General features: G+C 45.7%; 1 protein-coding gene across 1 annotated transcript in view; it reads left to right on the top strand.

Moving 5' to 3' along the window:
• Positions 1 to 236: 236 nt before the first annotated feature.
• The window catches only part of zmp:0000001167 (protein phosphatase 1 regulatory subunit 12A), a 29,956-nt gene continuing 13,827 nt past the window's right edge, over positions 237 to 16,365 (top strand). Inside the window, exons 1-13 of the mRNA XM_035523600.1 lie at positions 237 to 562; positions 10,071 to 10,201; positions 10,492 to 10,610; positions 12,393 to 12,549; positions 12,712 to 12,856; positions 12,975 to 13,049; positions 13,400 to 13,482; positions 14,056 to 14,258; positions 14,350 to 14,459; positions 14,879 to 15,076; positions 15,777 to 15,877; positions 15,975 to 16,064; positions 16,193 to 16,291. Of these exons, the coding sequence (XP_035379493.1) occupies positions 287 to 562; positions 10,071 to 10,201; positions 10,492 to 10,610; positions 12,393 to 12,549; positions 12,712 to 12,856; positions 12,975 to 13,049; positions 13,400 to 13,482; positions 14,056 to 14,258; positions 14,350 to 14,459; positions 14,879 to 15,076; positions 15,777 to 15,877; positions 15,975 to 16,064; positions 16,193 to 16,291 (1,787 nt within the window). The 5' untranslated portion in view covers positions 237 to 286. The remainder of the gene's footprint in view (positions 563 to 10,070; positions 10,202 to 10,491; positions 10,611 to 12,392; positions 12,550 to 12,711; positions 12,857 to 12,974; positions 13,050 to 13,399; positions 13,483 to 14,055; positions 14,259 to 14,349; positions 14,460 to 14,878; positions 15,077 to 15,776; positions 15,878 to 15,974; positions 16,065 to 16,192; positions 16,292 to 16,365) is intronic.

The raw sequence follows: 16,365 nt of genomic DNA, 5'->3' as shown, positions 1-16,365 counted from the left end.
TTCCACGTTAGTGCTCCTTAACTCCTACTACCTTTGGTATACTTGAATTGCTTGCCTGGGTTGTTAGAAGTCGGTAGAGTGCGTCGTTGCCCTTCTCTCTCTTATCTATTGGTTAGTTTGTTCACGTGTGTAGCTACACCCTATATTCATTGTGCAATGCTTTTCCGTGGCCGGGAGGGGGAGCAATTCTTTATTGTCGGGCCTTGATGTCGGAGTGTCCGACCCCTCCGAATCTCCTCTCTCCCCCCTCTTGATAAATTGAATTTGCCGGGAGAGACCGAGGAAGATGGCGGCCACTGACCGTTCCAGGTCCGAAGCTGCGAAGCAGCGACGGCAGGATCAGCTGCAACGGTGGCAGGGATCGGAAACAGATCTGACTGGCGCAGAAGTGAGGAGTCCGTCTTTGGGCATAGGTGGCCGCCGGGCAAAAGTTCGTTTCGCCCAGGGTGCAGTGTTTATGGCCGCTTGCTCTGCCGGGGACCGGGAGGAGGTAGCGGAGCTACTGAGACAGGGCGCTGACATCAACCACGCAAATATAGACGGACTGACGGCACTTCATCAGGTAGAAGAACAGCTCTAGCTACTCATTTTCTCCTTTGTTGATACAAAATAATGTTATTTTGTTGCCAGGAATGTGATCGTGGCTCGTGCCATTAGCACCCACGAGAAAAGTTTCTAAGTTTGGCTACACTGTTTCCAAGTTATGTTCCGTGTGGAGAAGAAAGAAACCACTTGATGAAGTTCACTGATGTCGCGTTGTAGACACTGACAGAACAGAGAAATGTCGGAGAAACGGACAGAACTACGAGTTCAAGCCTTAGACACCCTCAGTACATTCCTACTGACACACAAAGTAGACTGGGTGACTTTGGACGTAGTGGGTATTGCTTTTAATGTAGTAAATTATAATATTTTGGCAGCAACGTGAAACTATTTCTATCAAACACTTTTGCTGTCAAGTCATAAAACGACATGTAGGCAACGGATATCATTTTAAAACCAGATGTTATTTTCTTTTTCGAAGTCTTGGCTGTAAATGGCCGTATCACCGTGTTCGTTTTCCTTTCTTCGGGAACACTCAAACCGGAGTAGTCTGAAGACTTTGGCGTCGTCAGTGGACTTAAATGCTACTGTTTCACATGGATGGTTGCAGTAAGGGCTTCCTTTCGTGCTCGGATTCCCGTCCCGGGAAGGTCCGTGACTAATCCTGGCGCTACCGTAGATTTCCGCCATAACATAAAAACTAAGCAAGGTTACAGAGGTGCGGACATTAGTTCAGTTGTATTTAAGGTTTTATTATAACTGTCCACTTATACTCCCGCCTCATTTGTAGTTAGTTGGAAACAGCTGCCATCCATAGTGTTAAATCAGTCAATATAATGTTTTACTTATTTTACTTTCTAACTCCTAGTGCAATATACCTATTACCTTGAGGTTGTGGCTCGGTTAGTTTACCGAATGCGCTCCGTGACAGTGACACACCCACAAATAGTCATGACACACGTCTAGCCAGTTAAGGCCTTGACTTACAGGAAGTACAGAAGCCTAAAAAAGTTCCAAAAGATACATGTGGATAAACAAGCAGCTGTTAATCTTTGCCATGTCATTGCAAGACATTAGAACCTAACAGACAGCGTGGACTTAAACAGTAATTGTGTACCACTGGACTGGAGCGCTGCATTTTTGTGACGTCATGGCTGGACAGTTGCTAAAAGGCTCAGTGGAACAAATTGTCAGTAGTGAAGACTGAGCCAATACACCGTGACCAGCTTACGGTGAGGGTAAGGTCATGGAGCTGGTAACGGTTGGGATTGTTTTGTTTTGTTTGGTTTGTCTCCTCAGCCACAAAGCAGATGAATGCACCTTAATGGCAGTGTGAATAACTGATAGGGCCAAGTTCTGCAGCCACGACTCCCGTGTGGGCTGGCTGGTGCTGGCGTCATTGAGGAGCGCTTCGGGATGAAGTGTTTAACAGGCAGCGTGGGCTGCTGTGCTTCCTACTCTCATCCACGGAGCTGTGTGCGAGCCTTGCTACAGACTACGTTTCTGATGGAGAACATTTTATCATATGTAACCAGCTCTGTTTTGTGAAACGAACCGCAAAATGAGAATTCCAGATCTAAAAAATTTTGGGGTGTGGTGGTAAAATTTTGTGTGTGTGTGTGTGTGTGTGTGTGTGTGTGTGTGTGTGTGTGTGTGTGTGGTAAAGCTGCTCTGGACAGAGTCAGTGTCACATCTTGTCAGAGATGTACAATTTTCTCTTTTATACTGGTCACACACACACACACACACACACACACAGTTCCCCTTCAGTTATGGATAGAGTTTCAGAAATGGTTTGCTGCCTGCAGTCTTGCTAATGTAAACAGGAGCTGTGTCCTACTGGCAGGCAGTAACAGGCTTCTGATGCTGTGGCTTCTGATGCACTTGACTGCTGTGAAGCCTTCTTAACCAGGCTCAGAGGCCTGAGGACGGTCCAATCTAGGATCGGGCTGTACATGTTGCCCTTTAGCCAGTCCACTGTCCAGTAGTGTGACCTTGGTGAACAATGAAGCTTCTCCACCGGGAGGATGCAGAGAGCCTAGGTCAAAGGTAGAATGACCATAGGCGTCAACTGGAGCTGAATAATGACCTTATGATCAAGGTCCATCTTCCCAGACCACTGAGATACTTGCAATTTGAAAGATTTGCAATTTTTGTAATATCTATGGAATTATTGTAATCTTACATAATGTATTTCTCGGTTTTGCAAAGTGAGTCATTGTCACACACCATTGCTGTGAAGTACAAGAACATGAATTATTAACAAGCAGTCTTAGAATTTAATGTCATTGCTGAAAGGACTGTCTATCTTCACCCATTCTTTCACTTGTTCTCTAACACACACACACACATACACACACACACACACGTTCTAGTCAGAGCCAGGCATGAACACAGTGCACATCTCACACGTTCCTCACATCTCTTGCCCTCACATCTCCATTTCATTACCAGCAGCCTGTTGGATACAGTACCATAAGAGGTCCGTTAACATCTCAAGGTAGTGTTTATGATGCACTTTGTTTTGGCATGTTCATTTGTGTTTAGGGGTTGTCACTTTGCACAGCTCTGCGACTGCATGGCTCTCCATATCTCACTGGAAGACAGAAGTGAAACACTTCAAAACAAATCCTGAACAAAACATCCTGTGAAACCAATTGTTTTCACTTCAAAAGCATCTTATCTTTAACAGATACAAAGACCCGTGGCTTCTCTGTCATGGCACACCCAGGCTCTTTTAGTTTTATGTTTCACGTAACTTTGTTCCAAATACAGCAATAGAAAACAGCTGTGAAATATAGAAGTCAAATTCTCGAGTAGCAGTAGCTCCTCATTCGCACTGTGTCTTTGGCAGCAAAGCATGTTGCTAGTAAGCAGCAGCAGTGTCTTCTGGCTGGTCCATGATGTGAGCAGAAGCACCGTTGTCTGGCTCAAACATTCTCGTTCACCATCAGTCTCAAGCAAGCATACGGTGAAAGGGAAAGCAGAAATCACCGAATGTAAGGAGCCATTTCTTTTTCTAAACCTCAGCATGTTATGTTTCTGAGTGTGTTAGTGAGGGGATCTGCATTATAGGTTGTTCTGTCATATGAGCGAGAGTAGTGGGAAGCAATACTCAGGGAGCTGGAGTTATGACTGTACTGGCCTCCATCGGATTACCCTACTGGAACGGAGGAATGCATTTCCTTGCCCCAGAGAGAGCTCTTAGAGCACCCCCACACAAGCAGCCGTAATGCAAAGCAAGTTGCAAACACAGCTTCCGCCCTGTAGCCGCTATGACATCCATTCTTTATTCATCAAAACATTAAAAAAAACATTTGTTTTATCTCAGCGTAGCGTATTAGCATCTACACTGGTTATAGGGACTCCCTTCAGCTTTATTGCTCCCTTGCTGATGCACTGTGAGACCTGTATTATTCATGTAAGTCACAAAGTGAAGCACTGCTGGACTTTTGATGCGTTTGGTCTGATGTGAGCATTAGACGCTTCCATCCACCTCCCAGTGCCAAGAGGCCACGGGCCGCGGCTGCCGTGTGTCGCCACGGGCCGCGGCTGCCGTGTGTCGCCACGGGCCGCGGCTGCCGTGTGTCGCCACGGGCCGCGGCTGCCGTGTGTCGCCACGGGCCGCGGCTGCCGTGTGTCGCCACGGGCCGCGGCTGGCATCCTCTCCTTGATACCTCCTATCTCATTTGTGTGTAAGACACAAGACATTTGTCACAGAACTGTACTATTGAACTTGCTTTTAGCCAAAAGCTGTTACAGCCCCTCATTTCCTTCTCTTTGGTTCCTTTGTACCTACGTTATGGTTGTTTTTATAGACACAATTTTATTTCATTATTTAACCACTTTTTATATCAATTTAATTTTTCATTTTTTAAAGAAATGATATATGCCCACATCTTAACATCTCTTACAGAGAGGAGAAATAACTCTAGAGCACCTCCTTTTCCAGATTTACGCATATCTAGCAGTTTGCCCTACACACCCATAATGCGCTTATACTGTGCTGGTTCATGCTTTACCCAGATAGTAATGGTGGGATGTTTACTTCCACCAAGGCTCTGAATTATTGACATGGGTAAATACGTTAGCAATTAACTAGTGAGGGGATAGTTGCCACTTTTAAAAACACATAACAATATAGTTTTGTTTTGTCTTGTTTTTTGTTTTTGTTTGTTTGTTTGTTTGTTTAAACCCTGCTTTACTGGTATTGACAAATGTGATGAGAGAAAATTCAGCAAATTACTTTAGATTCAAACAGCACCCCAAGAATCAAAACAACTGAACTGGCCAGCAAACAGCTGATTTACGTCTCCTGAAATAGGAGCGAAAACAGCTGTATTGGTTACAAGGTTCATCCGTGTATACCCTCAACTAGCTGTACCACCCGCAGGGTTTACCCAGTGTTGGCACACACACCCTCAAACTAGTACCACCCACATGGCTCACCCAGTGTGGGCATATATACCTCAAACAGCCGTGCCACCCACATGGTTCACCTACTGTGGGCATACATACCCTCAAACTGCTGTACCACCCACATGGATCACCCAGTGTAGGCTTATATACCCTCAAATGGCTGTACCACACACATTGTTCTCTCAGTGTGGGCAGAAATACCATTAAATGGGTGTACTGCTTACATGATTCACCCAGTATGGGCATATATACCCTCAAATGGGTATACCGCCTACATGTGTAGGCATTCTTACCCTTCAATTAAAGCTGCTGTCGTGAACTTTAATTTCATAGTAAATGTTTGTGGTAGAGTACAACATGAAAACAACCATTACTTATGCACTGGTCTGTGTATGCGCATAAACGAATAATGTGTGTGTGTGTGTGTGTGTGTGTGTGTGTGTGTGTGGGGGGGGGGGGGGTAGTTGGAATGTGTGCTTTTGGGTGTTTATGTAATATAGTGGCATGTACATGCGCGTGACGTACTGGATGGTGGTACTGTCACCTACTCTTTGGTACTGTCCAGCCCCCTCTGCCCTGTTCTTTTCTTGTTGCATGGCAACAAGGATTAAATATAGGACTCTGCTCTCCAAATTTTCCATCTCTTCTATACAATGTCTCCTTCTTTCCCTCATTCTCTCGCTTTCTCTCTGTTTCTCACTCTCAGTCTCTCGTCCCCCATCCCCCTTTTTTGCCAGTTCCCTGTGGAACTGGAACTGGAGGAATTTTAGATCAGGGATGGAAAAGAGGTGGTGGAAGTGCCCCCTGTTCATGTGGGATTTGCAGTGAGGGGATGGAAAACATTGCCCCTGACAACAGCTGCTTGTACTGTCTGTAGAAAGTCCAGTCACTCTCTGAGGCACGCGCACACACACACACACACACACACACACACACACACATACACGCACATCTCTCCTCTCTCTCTCTCTCTCTCTCTCTCTCTCTCTCTCTCTCTCACACACACATATATACATACATACATACATACATCTCTCTCTCACTCACTCACTCACTCACTCACTCACACACACACACACACACACACACACACACACACACACACACACATATATATATATATATATATATCTCACACACACAACTCTAACACGCAAACACCGAGTGAGCCCCTCAAGCCTCTCTGCACAACTTCACATCGTCACAATAAAAAGACGCCCCTGTTCTCCCTGTACACCCACCCTGACACGACAAGAGACCAGGACTAGGAAATGGGCCAGGCTGGTACATGCAGTTGTCTGCAGGTATGCCTTGCCCGCAGGGTTAGGGTTAGCTCACTTGGCACAGATTTTCGGTTTTCCCTTTTTAACTCAAGAAATTGCTGCTGGTCTCTCTAAGAGCCAGCAAAATGGACCAAATGTTTTTGGCCAGTGTGAATACAAAAATCACCATGGCTTAGTGGGGAGAAGAATGGGAGTATTGTGTTGAGTTAATGGCATATTGGTGCTACTGATGGTGGTGGGTGTGTTGTATGTTGGAGGCCAGGCAATTGAAACCGTGGGCCATTTTAAAGCATTAACAGAAAGAACCAAAGCTGCAGAACAGCCACTAAAGAGCTAGCACTGCTTCTAGCTTTGATTTCCCGTGATGGCTAAAGCATTTGAGCGTTTGAGTGGAGCAGAACAGCACTCTAGGGAACTGGTTTGCGGAAATGTGAACTTCCCATGCTACTGTCACTTATCTTCTCTAACAATATCGCCATGGCGATATCATCGTGGAAGCTTGTATTCATGTACTGGAGTTGTTACAGGCCAGAGTCTCTCTGCAGCTGATGAGATGTATGATGGAATTCTGTACTTGCATTTGTGCGCGTGAAAGGGTATGAACCGAAGAAAGTTCTGTCTTCTCTATGTGTGGAAAGGGAGCTCTGACGATTACCATGGCATTAGCAAGAAAGAAAGTTGTTTGCAATGAGATCTCTATGGTATTTTTATCTCCTATACATATAGTGTATGTGTGTACTTTTCCAAAGAGTGGATAATTATGTTGTATAAATCACCAGACCTATAGTGTAAGTCCCCATATTGCCCCAGTGGCTAGATCCCATAATTAAACGCCTCCTGGTTCATGTCCTTTCCCAGATGGCTTGTATATGTGCTGGTATGAGGCACTGAAATACATATCTCACACCACAACTTTAAATGGGAGATTACTGCTGGAATTCCATTGTCCAGCTGGCAATTCTGATGTCTTGTATCATTTATTTGAGTACAAGAAGGGAGGTTTCTCCCAGCCCTTCATTCTAGCTGCGGACTATCACTTAGACAGAGTCAGCTCTCTAGTCAAGATGCACCGATCGCAATTTTCTTGGCAGATTCAGATTTCCGATATAACATGACTGGCTGATTCAGATTTTTTTTTTAAACATTACTGGCCGATGACTTTCTAAGAATTAAAAATTACAGCATACAGAAACGTTTTTGTTCAAGTTTTCTTTTAATGGAAACATAAAAATGTATACTAGGTTATAAGAGAAACATTTTCACAAACTTCCAAATACAATAAAGAGTAATATTTTTATTTTTCCAAATGAAAACAAGTTAACTAGGTAATATAAACGAAAAGTCAAGGCGCCTTCATGTTATTGTCAACACTTTTCACGTGTGGCTGTGTTTGTGCTGCTCTCGCCTTTGTGTGGTGAACAGGTGTAAACGTGGCCGACACAGAATCAGTAATATGAAACCGATCAGTCATACATCACTTAATGGCCAGTCACGCTGAAAACCAGCGTGAAAACCTCCTACTCTCTATCCCCTCGCTCTGACCCCCTCCTACTCTCGATCCCCTCGCTCTGACCCCCTCCTACTCTCGATCCCCTCGCTCTGACCCCTCCTACTCTCGATCCCCTCGCTCTGACCCCCTCCTACTCTCGATCCCCTCGCTCTGACCCCTCTGTGCAGCCGCTCTTATTGCTGTGCTTAAAGCACCAAAGGAAACCAGAGTGTTGGAAACTGGAGTTAAGTGCGTTTGTAATACTCAATATTACTCAAAGCAAAGAATACTCAAAGCACAGAGTCATTGGTTGAAGAACTGGAAGCACTTCTTTGGAAAAGAATGCTCTTAATATGCACTTAATCTGATGCATCAACCTTTCACCTGGTGGTCTGCCATCCATGCATCTCACATCACCTTTGAGGAGGCCTTTGAGGACATGCTAAAGGTGCATGCAAATGGCCTCTGCCTGGACATGTACAACTCATTTCTAACAATAAATGTTTCCAATAAAATAGGTGGTGAATGTAATAAAACATGTACATATTATGTGATACATAATGCATAAATAAAGTATAACTGCCTGGGCACAAAATAAAACCACTGCTGTAATTAAGTAATCACTTATCTTTGCTTCACATTGCTCTGTTTGTCATTCTCTCTCTCTCTCTCTCTCTCTCTCTCTCTCTCTCTCAAATGTTCACTGGTTCTTACAATGTATGGTTTTATTCTTGGTGCTGAACATAGTTGAAATGGCAAATACTGAACTTTATCGTGGGTCATGCAACTTGCGATTTATAATTCACAGTGGAACAAGATGGAGGATAGATCTGGACAAGATGTTTTGCCTTTGTTTATTGTTCTGGTGAAGACCAGAACCACTTTTTGATAAAAATGTTTATAAAGATATGAACAATGCAGAGGCATTTGAACTAGAATGGTGTAACGACAATGTGTAATGACAAGATTTTTTTTTTTTCTTGTATATTTAACTCTCTCTCTCTCTCTCGCGTCTTCAGTTTTTGCAGAGACTTCTCACTGGGCCAGCAAACCCAGTGCAGACCTTTTGCCTTGTGTAGTGCTTCGTAGACTTTGGGGCTGGACCATTGACCTGCCTTTGTTCCTAAGGAACATTAAAATATTGCCTTTACAAAATCTGCCACTTTTTTTTTATACTGGACTTTTTAAAGTTTAATTTCGTCAAGATTCAGCCGCGGGAAAGTTTCTAAGTGCTGGCTCAGAGGAGCTCGCCTGGACATCACTAGTGGGCTGGCCCGTTCATTGGATAGAATTCTATGCAGTGCTTGAGTTTGGACATTAGGGGATTTGGTAACCCTAGCAGGTCCTGAGCTGGATAATGTGGACAGAGTAGCTGCCCACTTGAATGTAAAGTCTTTGCGTTTCATGTCAACTTCGAGGCAAATGGAGAATTGCTTTACAGAGGAAGAGCATGCTCTGCTCAAGTCTAATCCCATCTACATGGGTAGGAGTGTTGGTGCTGGCAACGACACATTCCCTAGGTTGTCGCTATCACCTGCCCTTGGGGATTCTGAGAGCCGCTTTTTTCAGCTATCGGGTGTTGAGAACGTGGCTTTAGAGGTGTCTGGGAAGACCCTCTATAGAGCCTGTGTCAAAGTATTAAATAAAGATAAACTAGATCGCAGGATAGATACCCCTTGGTGCAAAAAAGTGGCTCTGGGGGAATGGGTTTAATCCAGCCTAGAGAGCGTTCTATAAACCACCGCTAATGAGGCCTTATGGTGATTTACAGTGGAGAATTTTACATTGTACATTTACTGCATTTGTACATTTGCTACATACTCCAGCTGTGAGTCCTGAGTGTCTGCATTGTGGCATAAGGGAAACGGTTTTTCACTGTTTTATGGAATGTCTCAGGTTGATTATTTTTTGATTAGCCTCTTAGTAATTATTTTTGATTGGTTTGGTGATTGTTTTTACATCAGCACATTTTATTAGTGATTTAATTACACACAGAAGAAAGCACAATGTCAACTTTTTAATTTCATTTTAGGGCAATCTAAGATGGTAGTGTGGGTCAGTAGGAAGTGTTTGACGGTCAGACTGATAGCAGTATTGTAAATGTGTTTAAAAGATTGGTGAGGTCATATAGTGCTAGATTTTAAGTTTTATTCTGCTATGAATGATCTGACTACTTAGGAAAATATTTGGGATTACAGTGATGTTTTGTGCTCTGTGAGAGGGAGTGGTTTTTGCTGCTTTTTAAAAAATTCTAAGGTGTGTTAATATCTTGCGTGTTTGTATATTGTAATTGATTAATAAAGTTCATCATAATCTCTGTCTCTCGTGTTCTATAGGCATGTATCGATGAGAACGCAGAGATGGTGCAGTTTCTTGTGGAGAGCGGCAGTGATGTGAACCGAGGGGACAATGAAGGCTGGACCCCCCTCCACGCAGCTGCTTCCTGTGGTTTCATTCAGATTGCCAAGTCAGTGTGTGCACACGCATTCGTGGTTACGAGGGGACAGTTACTGTGTGTGTGTGTGTGTGTGTGTGTGTGTTTGTTCCGAGGTTTAGAGTGGACAGTTATAAACATGCCTGTCCTTTGTGTGTGTTCACTGGATAAGAGTGGACAGTTATAGCCGTGTGTGTGTGTGTGTGCGCAGTGGTTACAGGTGGACACAGTCATGTCTCATGTAATGGCTAGTTTTACTATGCATGTCGTGGGTGACGTGGCTATAGTGAGTCATGTGACCTTGCTCCATTTCCTTGTTGCAGGTACTTGATAGAACATGGTGCGCAGGTGGGTGCGGTGAACAGTGAGGGAGAGCTTCCTCTGGACGTTGCCATGGAGGACGCCATGGAGAGACTGCTGAAGGCAGAGATCAAAAAACAAGGTGAGAGTGTCGGGATGAGCGCGAGAGGAGACGAGGGGAGGCATGGTAGGGAGGGAGCTGTGAGGTGGAAATAAACACAAATGAAAATGACAAGGGGGAAGAGGAGAAACCGCATGAACACACACATATACACACACACACACACACATACACGCGGAGCTCCTCTATGACCCCATCGCCTGCCTTATGTTCATCTTCAGAGGCTGATTATCACACCTACACAAACATGCCTAGTTGTATCGATGGCCAGAGCGAAGTGGCTTTCCAGTGTTTCTTTTAGGTTTTACTGAAAGATCGCTTGGTTTTCTATCCTACAAAGGGCAGAAGCTTCTCCCTGTGTTTAAGGAACTTCCTGTTATAGATAAACAATTAGAAGTCTGTCCGCATCCGCGTGTGTGCACGCATGCGTGCGTGTGTTTAAGAGTGTCAGTGCATGTATGCACACCTCAGGCAGTTTTCTGAAATCAGCTGAAAGCATGTGTATGAAAGTGGATCGGTTTAATGTCCAGCCGTTCAGGTCCACATTGTCCTGCTTTCTGTACTCTTGCTGTCTGGCTCTTTTCTGTTGCCTTCATGCTTTTGTCTTTTAAATATAAACCCAGGCTGTCCACAAAGGTCCAAATAGGCAGTTATGCTACTGTTTGGCCAGAAAGCTCCCAGGAAAGCTGGGAAACGCTCTACAGAAAGAGCAGCACCGCATAAGCATTTGGACCTAAAGCACTCTCTTTCTTTATGGTGTATGTGACCCAAAACAAAGATCTGTGTACACAAAGTTACAGCTCGAAATCATGCGTATCTCAAAGGAGAATGTGAGGGCAAACATTCCGCATTCTGGCAGACGTCAGGGTCCTGCAGTGCGGGTGGTGATTATTTCAAATGTCATGATTTTGTTGCAGTGGGTTCTATTTGGATTTCTGTCCAAGTATCCCTGCTCATTACAATGGCTAAATTGAGTACATACAGGTTGGAGTAATGACAATGCTGTGTTCGCCATAAAACCCATTCAGAGCTTTTCAAACATTTGACCATTCCAAACATTCACAAAAGACTTTGTTTTGACATGATTACACTTGGACTTAAATCGTACACTGTAATTCATTCAGAGTGCAAGTTTTTTAGTAAGATTTTGAGCCTTTAAAATATGTGATAAATTGAGGAGACAAGGGATTGTTAAACCAAGCCATCTTATTTAATATTGCACCTGCACTCCATAAATCCCTTTTAAATATTTGATCAAATTCAAAATATAGAGGTCTGTGTCAGAGACTGAACATTTATGTGTAACATATATTTTGGAAGTACAGTTAAATCATTTAAATGTTGAATTCTTTATCCCATGTTGCTCTGAGAATGCAGCCCTAGTCTAGCTCCCTATGGTTAACACACCAGCTACTGCTAACATTCAGGTTAAGGATTGTATTATGCCTTTTGCCTTTTATGTTTGTGTGATAACTGTTTATTTGTCCTTTCAGTAATCAGTAATAACAGTCAACCTTGAAACTGTGCTCTGATTGATTGATTGATTTAATCAATGTATGTCTTTTTTTTTTCTTTTTTTTTTTTTTTTAAGGTTGTTTTTTTTTGTTGTTGTTGTTTTTTAATTTAAAGTAACAGTTTATCAAGAAGCCACTAGTTGTTTTCCGAAGGCCACATCACATGGCGCACTGGAAGTGGGATGGTCCAGCTGCTTTTGCAACAAAACAAGATGTGATCCACGTGCAGCTCTCAAGCAGTGCACAGTGAGTGCTGGAAAGGCTAAGCTCCCTGCCGCTGCTCTTTCAGGGCTGGATGTGGAGCGGGCGAGGAAGGAGGAGGAGCAGGTGATGCTGCAGGACTCCAGGGCCGTTTTGGCGGGAACGGGCTCCCTAACCCCGCACCCTAACACCAAGGCTACCGCCCTGCATGTAGCCTCCGCTAAAGGTTACATCGAGGTGCTCAAGTGAGTGCATGCTGCACCCGCTCTCCATCCATCATCCCTACAATACTTCACACACAACTTTACAGGCTGCAGTGGAACAGAACATTAATGGAATGTTGACTAGTAGATGTTCTAAGCTTTCAAACTGATCTCTCTCTCTCTCTCTCCGTCTCTGTATGGCAGAGTACTCTTGCAGTGTGGTTTGGATGTGGAGAGCCGGGACTGTGACGGTTGGACGCCTCTTCACGCTGCTGCACACTGGGGTCAGGAGGATGCCTGCACCCTCCTTGTGGAACACATGTGTGACATGAACGCCATCAATAACGTGGTGCGGGTTCCTTCTCTCTCTCTCTCTCTCTCCGTCTGTCTCTCCTGTCTTTTTCTTTCTCCTCTTTCTGGTGCTGTTGTCATATGGTGGTAAGATCTTTTTCCCTCCCTTTCTGTAGGGTCAGACTGCTCTGGATGTCGCCGATGAGAATCTAGTGGATACGTTGGAGGAGCTGCAGAAGAAGCAAAATGCAGTAAGCGTGCGCTTGCACATGGAAGCACTATCTTATCACCTTTCTCTGCTTTCTGTTCATTCTGTTCAAAGACCACTTTCACTCCAAGGAAAGGTGGTCCATACTGGAATGCACTGTGAAAGACACCAGCTATAGTGCACCCACGGAGCAGGGTGGAACTCCTCATCCCAGCACAGAACAGGGCCTCGCACCCATCACTTTACCTCTGGGCGCTGGTTTCTGTGCAGTTAATCACACAAGAAGGCATGCTGGGAATGGGGTCCAGTTGTCTGGGCGGGGGGCGGCAGCAGCAGGGCAGGGCAACCGCTGTCTGGTAGCGTCTCATTCCGATGCCTTGTGTAAACTCTCAGATGCGCACGGAGAAGAAGAAGATCCAGCTGCCCGTCATTGAGACCAGTTCGCCCACCTCCATGGCGCCAGCCCGCCCTCGCAGGTATCCCCCCCAAACGGTGGCTCTCGGCTGTGTTCCGCATGCGGTTTTCACCAGCTCGTGCCTCGCAGTCGGGCGCACCGTCGTGTATGCATGCTCGAAGGTGAGCGCCGGTAGCATGACGGGAACGGAGGATTAGAAAAATCATTACACAGGCGAGCGAATCAGTAAAGGACAGGAAATGATGAGGAGTGAGGGGTGATCAGCTTAGCTGCTCACGGGCCTCTGAATGTCTTGTGTATAAAATGTCCAATTCTCTGTTTTATTTAGCTTTCTTTACCTATGATGTTGGGACTTGTGTGTGTGTATGTATGTCTATGTGAGAATATTCAGTTAAGCACATTATTGCAAAATGTATTGGCATCCCAAGCTGTAAGTAATCGATACATGACATGAAACTGGTATATTTCTTGCCTGTTTTATGGCCGATTTTGGTTAATAAGATGAAACAGAAGTGGGACGCCAATACCTTTCACTGTAGCCAGAGTGCTTGCTCGCGCATTCACTTCACGCTCACCTGTTGGCTGGTTTGCATGTCACTCGTGTTCCGGTGGCTGTGTTGGCCCGCCCCTGCAGGACGTCCATCTCTCGTATGAGCAGCAAGGAAAAGATCACGTTGCACGAGAGAGAGAAGCACCCACCGCCTGCCCTCCAGACTCCACCCACAGAGGAGGAAGAGGAGGAGCCAAACACGCAGAACCGCCCAACTGCCGCGCCCAAAGCCTCCAGCAGCTCCAGCTCAGAGGAGGAGAGCGAATCGGAGAGCGACGCGGAGTCAGGTGCCTCCGTCCGTGACTGTGATGCTTGACACTCATCCGAAAGATGTGGTGAAACGAAACCAAAAACAATCCTCCTTCTGTCCAATTTCAGAAAAAGCAAAAACCCGAGAGCTGATCAACAACCTGAACAACAAGCGCAACAATCCAACTCCATTAGCGACCGCCACGGCAACCAGCACTGCGGTGAACCAGGTCAAAAAGGTGCTCTGCCTCTGCACCCTGGACACAGCAGGACAGGCCTCGAGCTCATGCAGACGCAGCCAGACACGCCTGTGCCCGGAGCTCGGCCTCCTGGCTGCCCCACACTCCCACACGTTTGCATAGTTTATGACTGCGGAGAGATTAAAGCCAGCAAAGGAGACGCCGTTAGTGTAAACACTGAGGTGGACAAAATATTTGCCTGCAGTAAAAGTTCTGCTCTTATTGCATTTTAATTCAGTTTTGGCGCCATGCCTGTGAACTTAACTGGGTGCATGCTGTTCTATCAGTGAGTGCAGTGCAAACACTGTGAGCTAAAGGTGCGCGTGCGTGTGTGTGTGTGTGTGTGTGTGTGTGTGTGTGTGTGTGTGTGTGTGTGTGTGTGTGTGTGTGTGTGTGTGTGCCTGCACGCATGCAAGCAGACAGAACCGGTGCGCGCAGCGGTGAGTGAGGCTCCGGGCTCCTGGCGAACGTCCCTGCGTAAGGCGGGCAGCTCCGTGGCGCTGGGCTCGTCCGGAGCGTCCGACGTGGGTGTGGAGGCCCTGCGTGGACCAGACAGCGCTGCAGCCATGACGCGCTCGGCCTCCAGTCCCAAACTCAGCTCGCACAACGACACCAAGGTACCAACCACCCAAGCAATGCTTAAATGTCCATAATCATACACCTGCCAGTGGAGTGAATGTTTTTCCTTTGCTTTGTATTTCCCCCCCCCCTTGCTAGCAGCTAATTTGACTTTTTATTAGCCATGTTATCAGCTGCGGGCTTTGACTGATACTGGGTGTTGCTGAAGGGGCACAGCACAGGCAGTCATTCCTCCACACTTATCTTATGCCCATTTGTATTTTGTGAAAGTGCACTTTCCGAAACCATGGCAACGTTATCCACCTGCTCCAGTAACTCCATCTAGGAAAAGCTGGAGTGCATGATCAGAACAGGGCTGTTCTTTGCTATATGTGCTCAAAGGCCATTTTTACCATTTACAGTATGAACACAATTCCATAGCCCAACTTAGCCATGTAACAGTCAGTAATGTACAGCCATCAGCCAACCCAGCGTTCTCACTCACACTGATCAGGTTACACATTTAGCAGTGTTGTTTTATGTTGCTGATGGCCTTAACCAGTTTATTTCGAGTTTGAAGGAAAGCTCTACCCGCAAACCTCTTGAAGAGGTATGGAGTTTTTTCTCTGTGTACACGTGTGCATTCTTTCACTCACTCACACACACACACACACACACACACACACACACACACACACACACACACACACACACACACACACGCGCGTTTCACCAACAGTAGTGGTATGTGGTGTACAGGAGCCCCGGCTGGCGCGAGTGCAGCCCACTCCATCCAGACGCCTGTTCAGTGTTGGAGATACAAACACCAGCACCAACCCCACCTCAGACAGCTCCAGCAGGTGTGTGTGTGTGTGCGCCTTTGTTGGTGTCATGTATATTTGTTGGGATTGTTTGTGGGCATGGAGGTTTGAAAGAATCCTGTGTGTGTGTGTGTAGCTGGTTGAGCCGGAGCTCTTCATACACACGCAGGCCGAACAACCAGTACGGCAGTGAGCCAGCAGCACAGAACCCCTCCTTACCTCGTAGGTTAGTAACTCACACACTTAGTAGTGGACTTGTGGATGGTGCTTTCCTAGGATTGTTTTAATTGTGTGTGTGTGTGTGTGTGTGTGTGTGTGTGTGTGTGTGTGTGTGTGTGTGTGTGTTGCTTTCAGTTCATCTTATGGAAGAAAACTCGATGACCCCTCAATGACCTCTGTCACCTCACAGGTGACCTCTGGACTAAGTCGCCTCAACAACATAGTGGCTCAGAGGTGTGTGTGTGTGCGTGCACGTGCTCGTCTATGTGCATGCATTTTTATATGTTCTGCAAGACTCCAACTGCACA

Source organism: Electrophorus electricus, chromosome 2 (assembly GCF_013358815.1).
Source record: "Electrophorus electricus isolate fEleEle1 chromosome 2, fEleEle1.pri, whole genome shotgun sequence".
NCBI classification, from domain to species: Eukaryota; Metazoa; Chordata; class Actinopteri; order Gymnotiformes; family Gymnotidae; genus Electrophorus; species Electrophorus electricus.
Note: the sequence above shows the minus strand (reverse complement) of the source record. Positions and strands in the feature narration are given on the sequence as shown.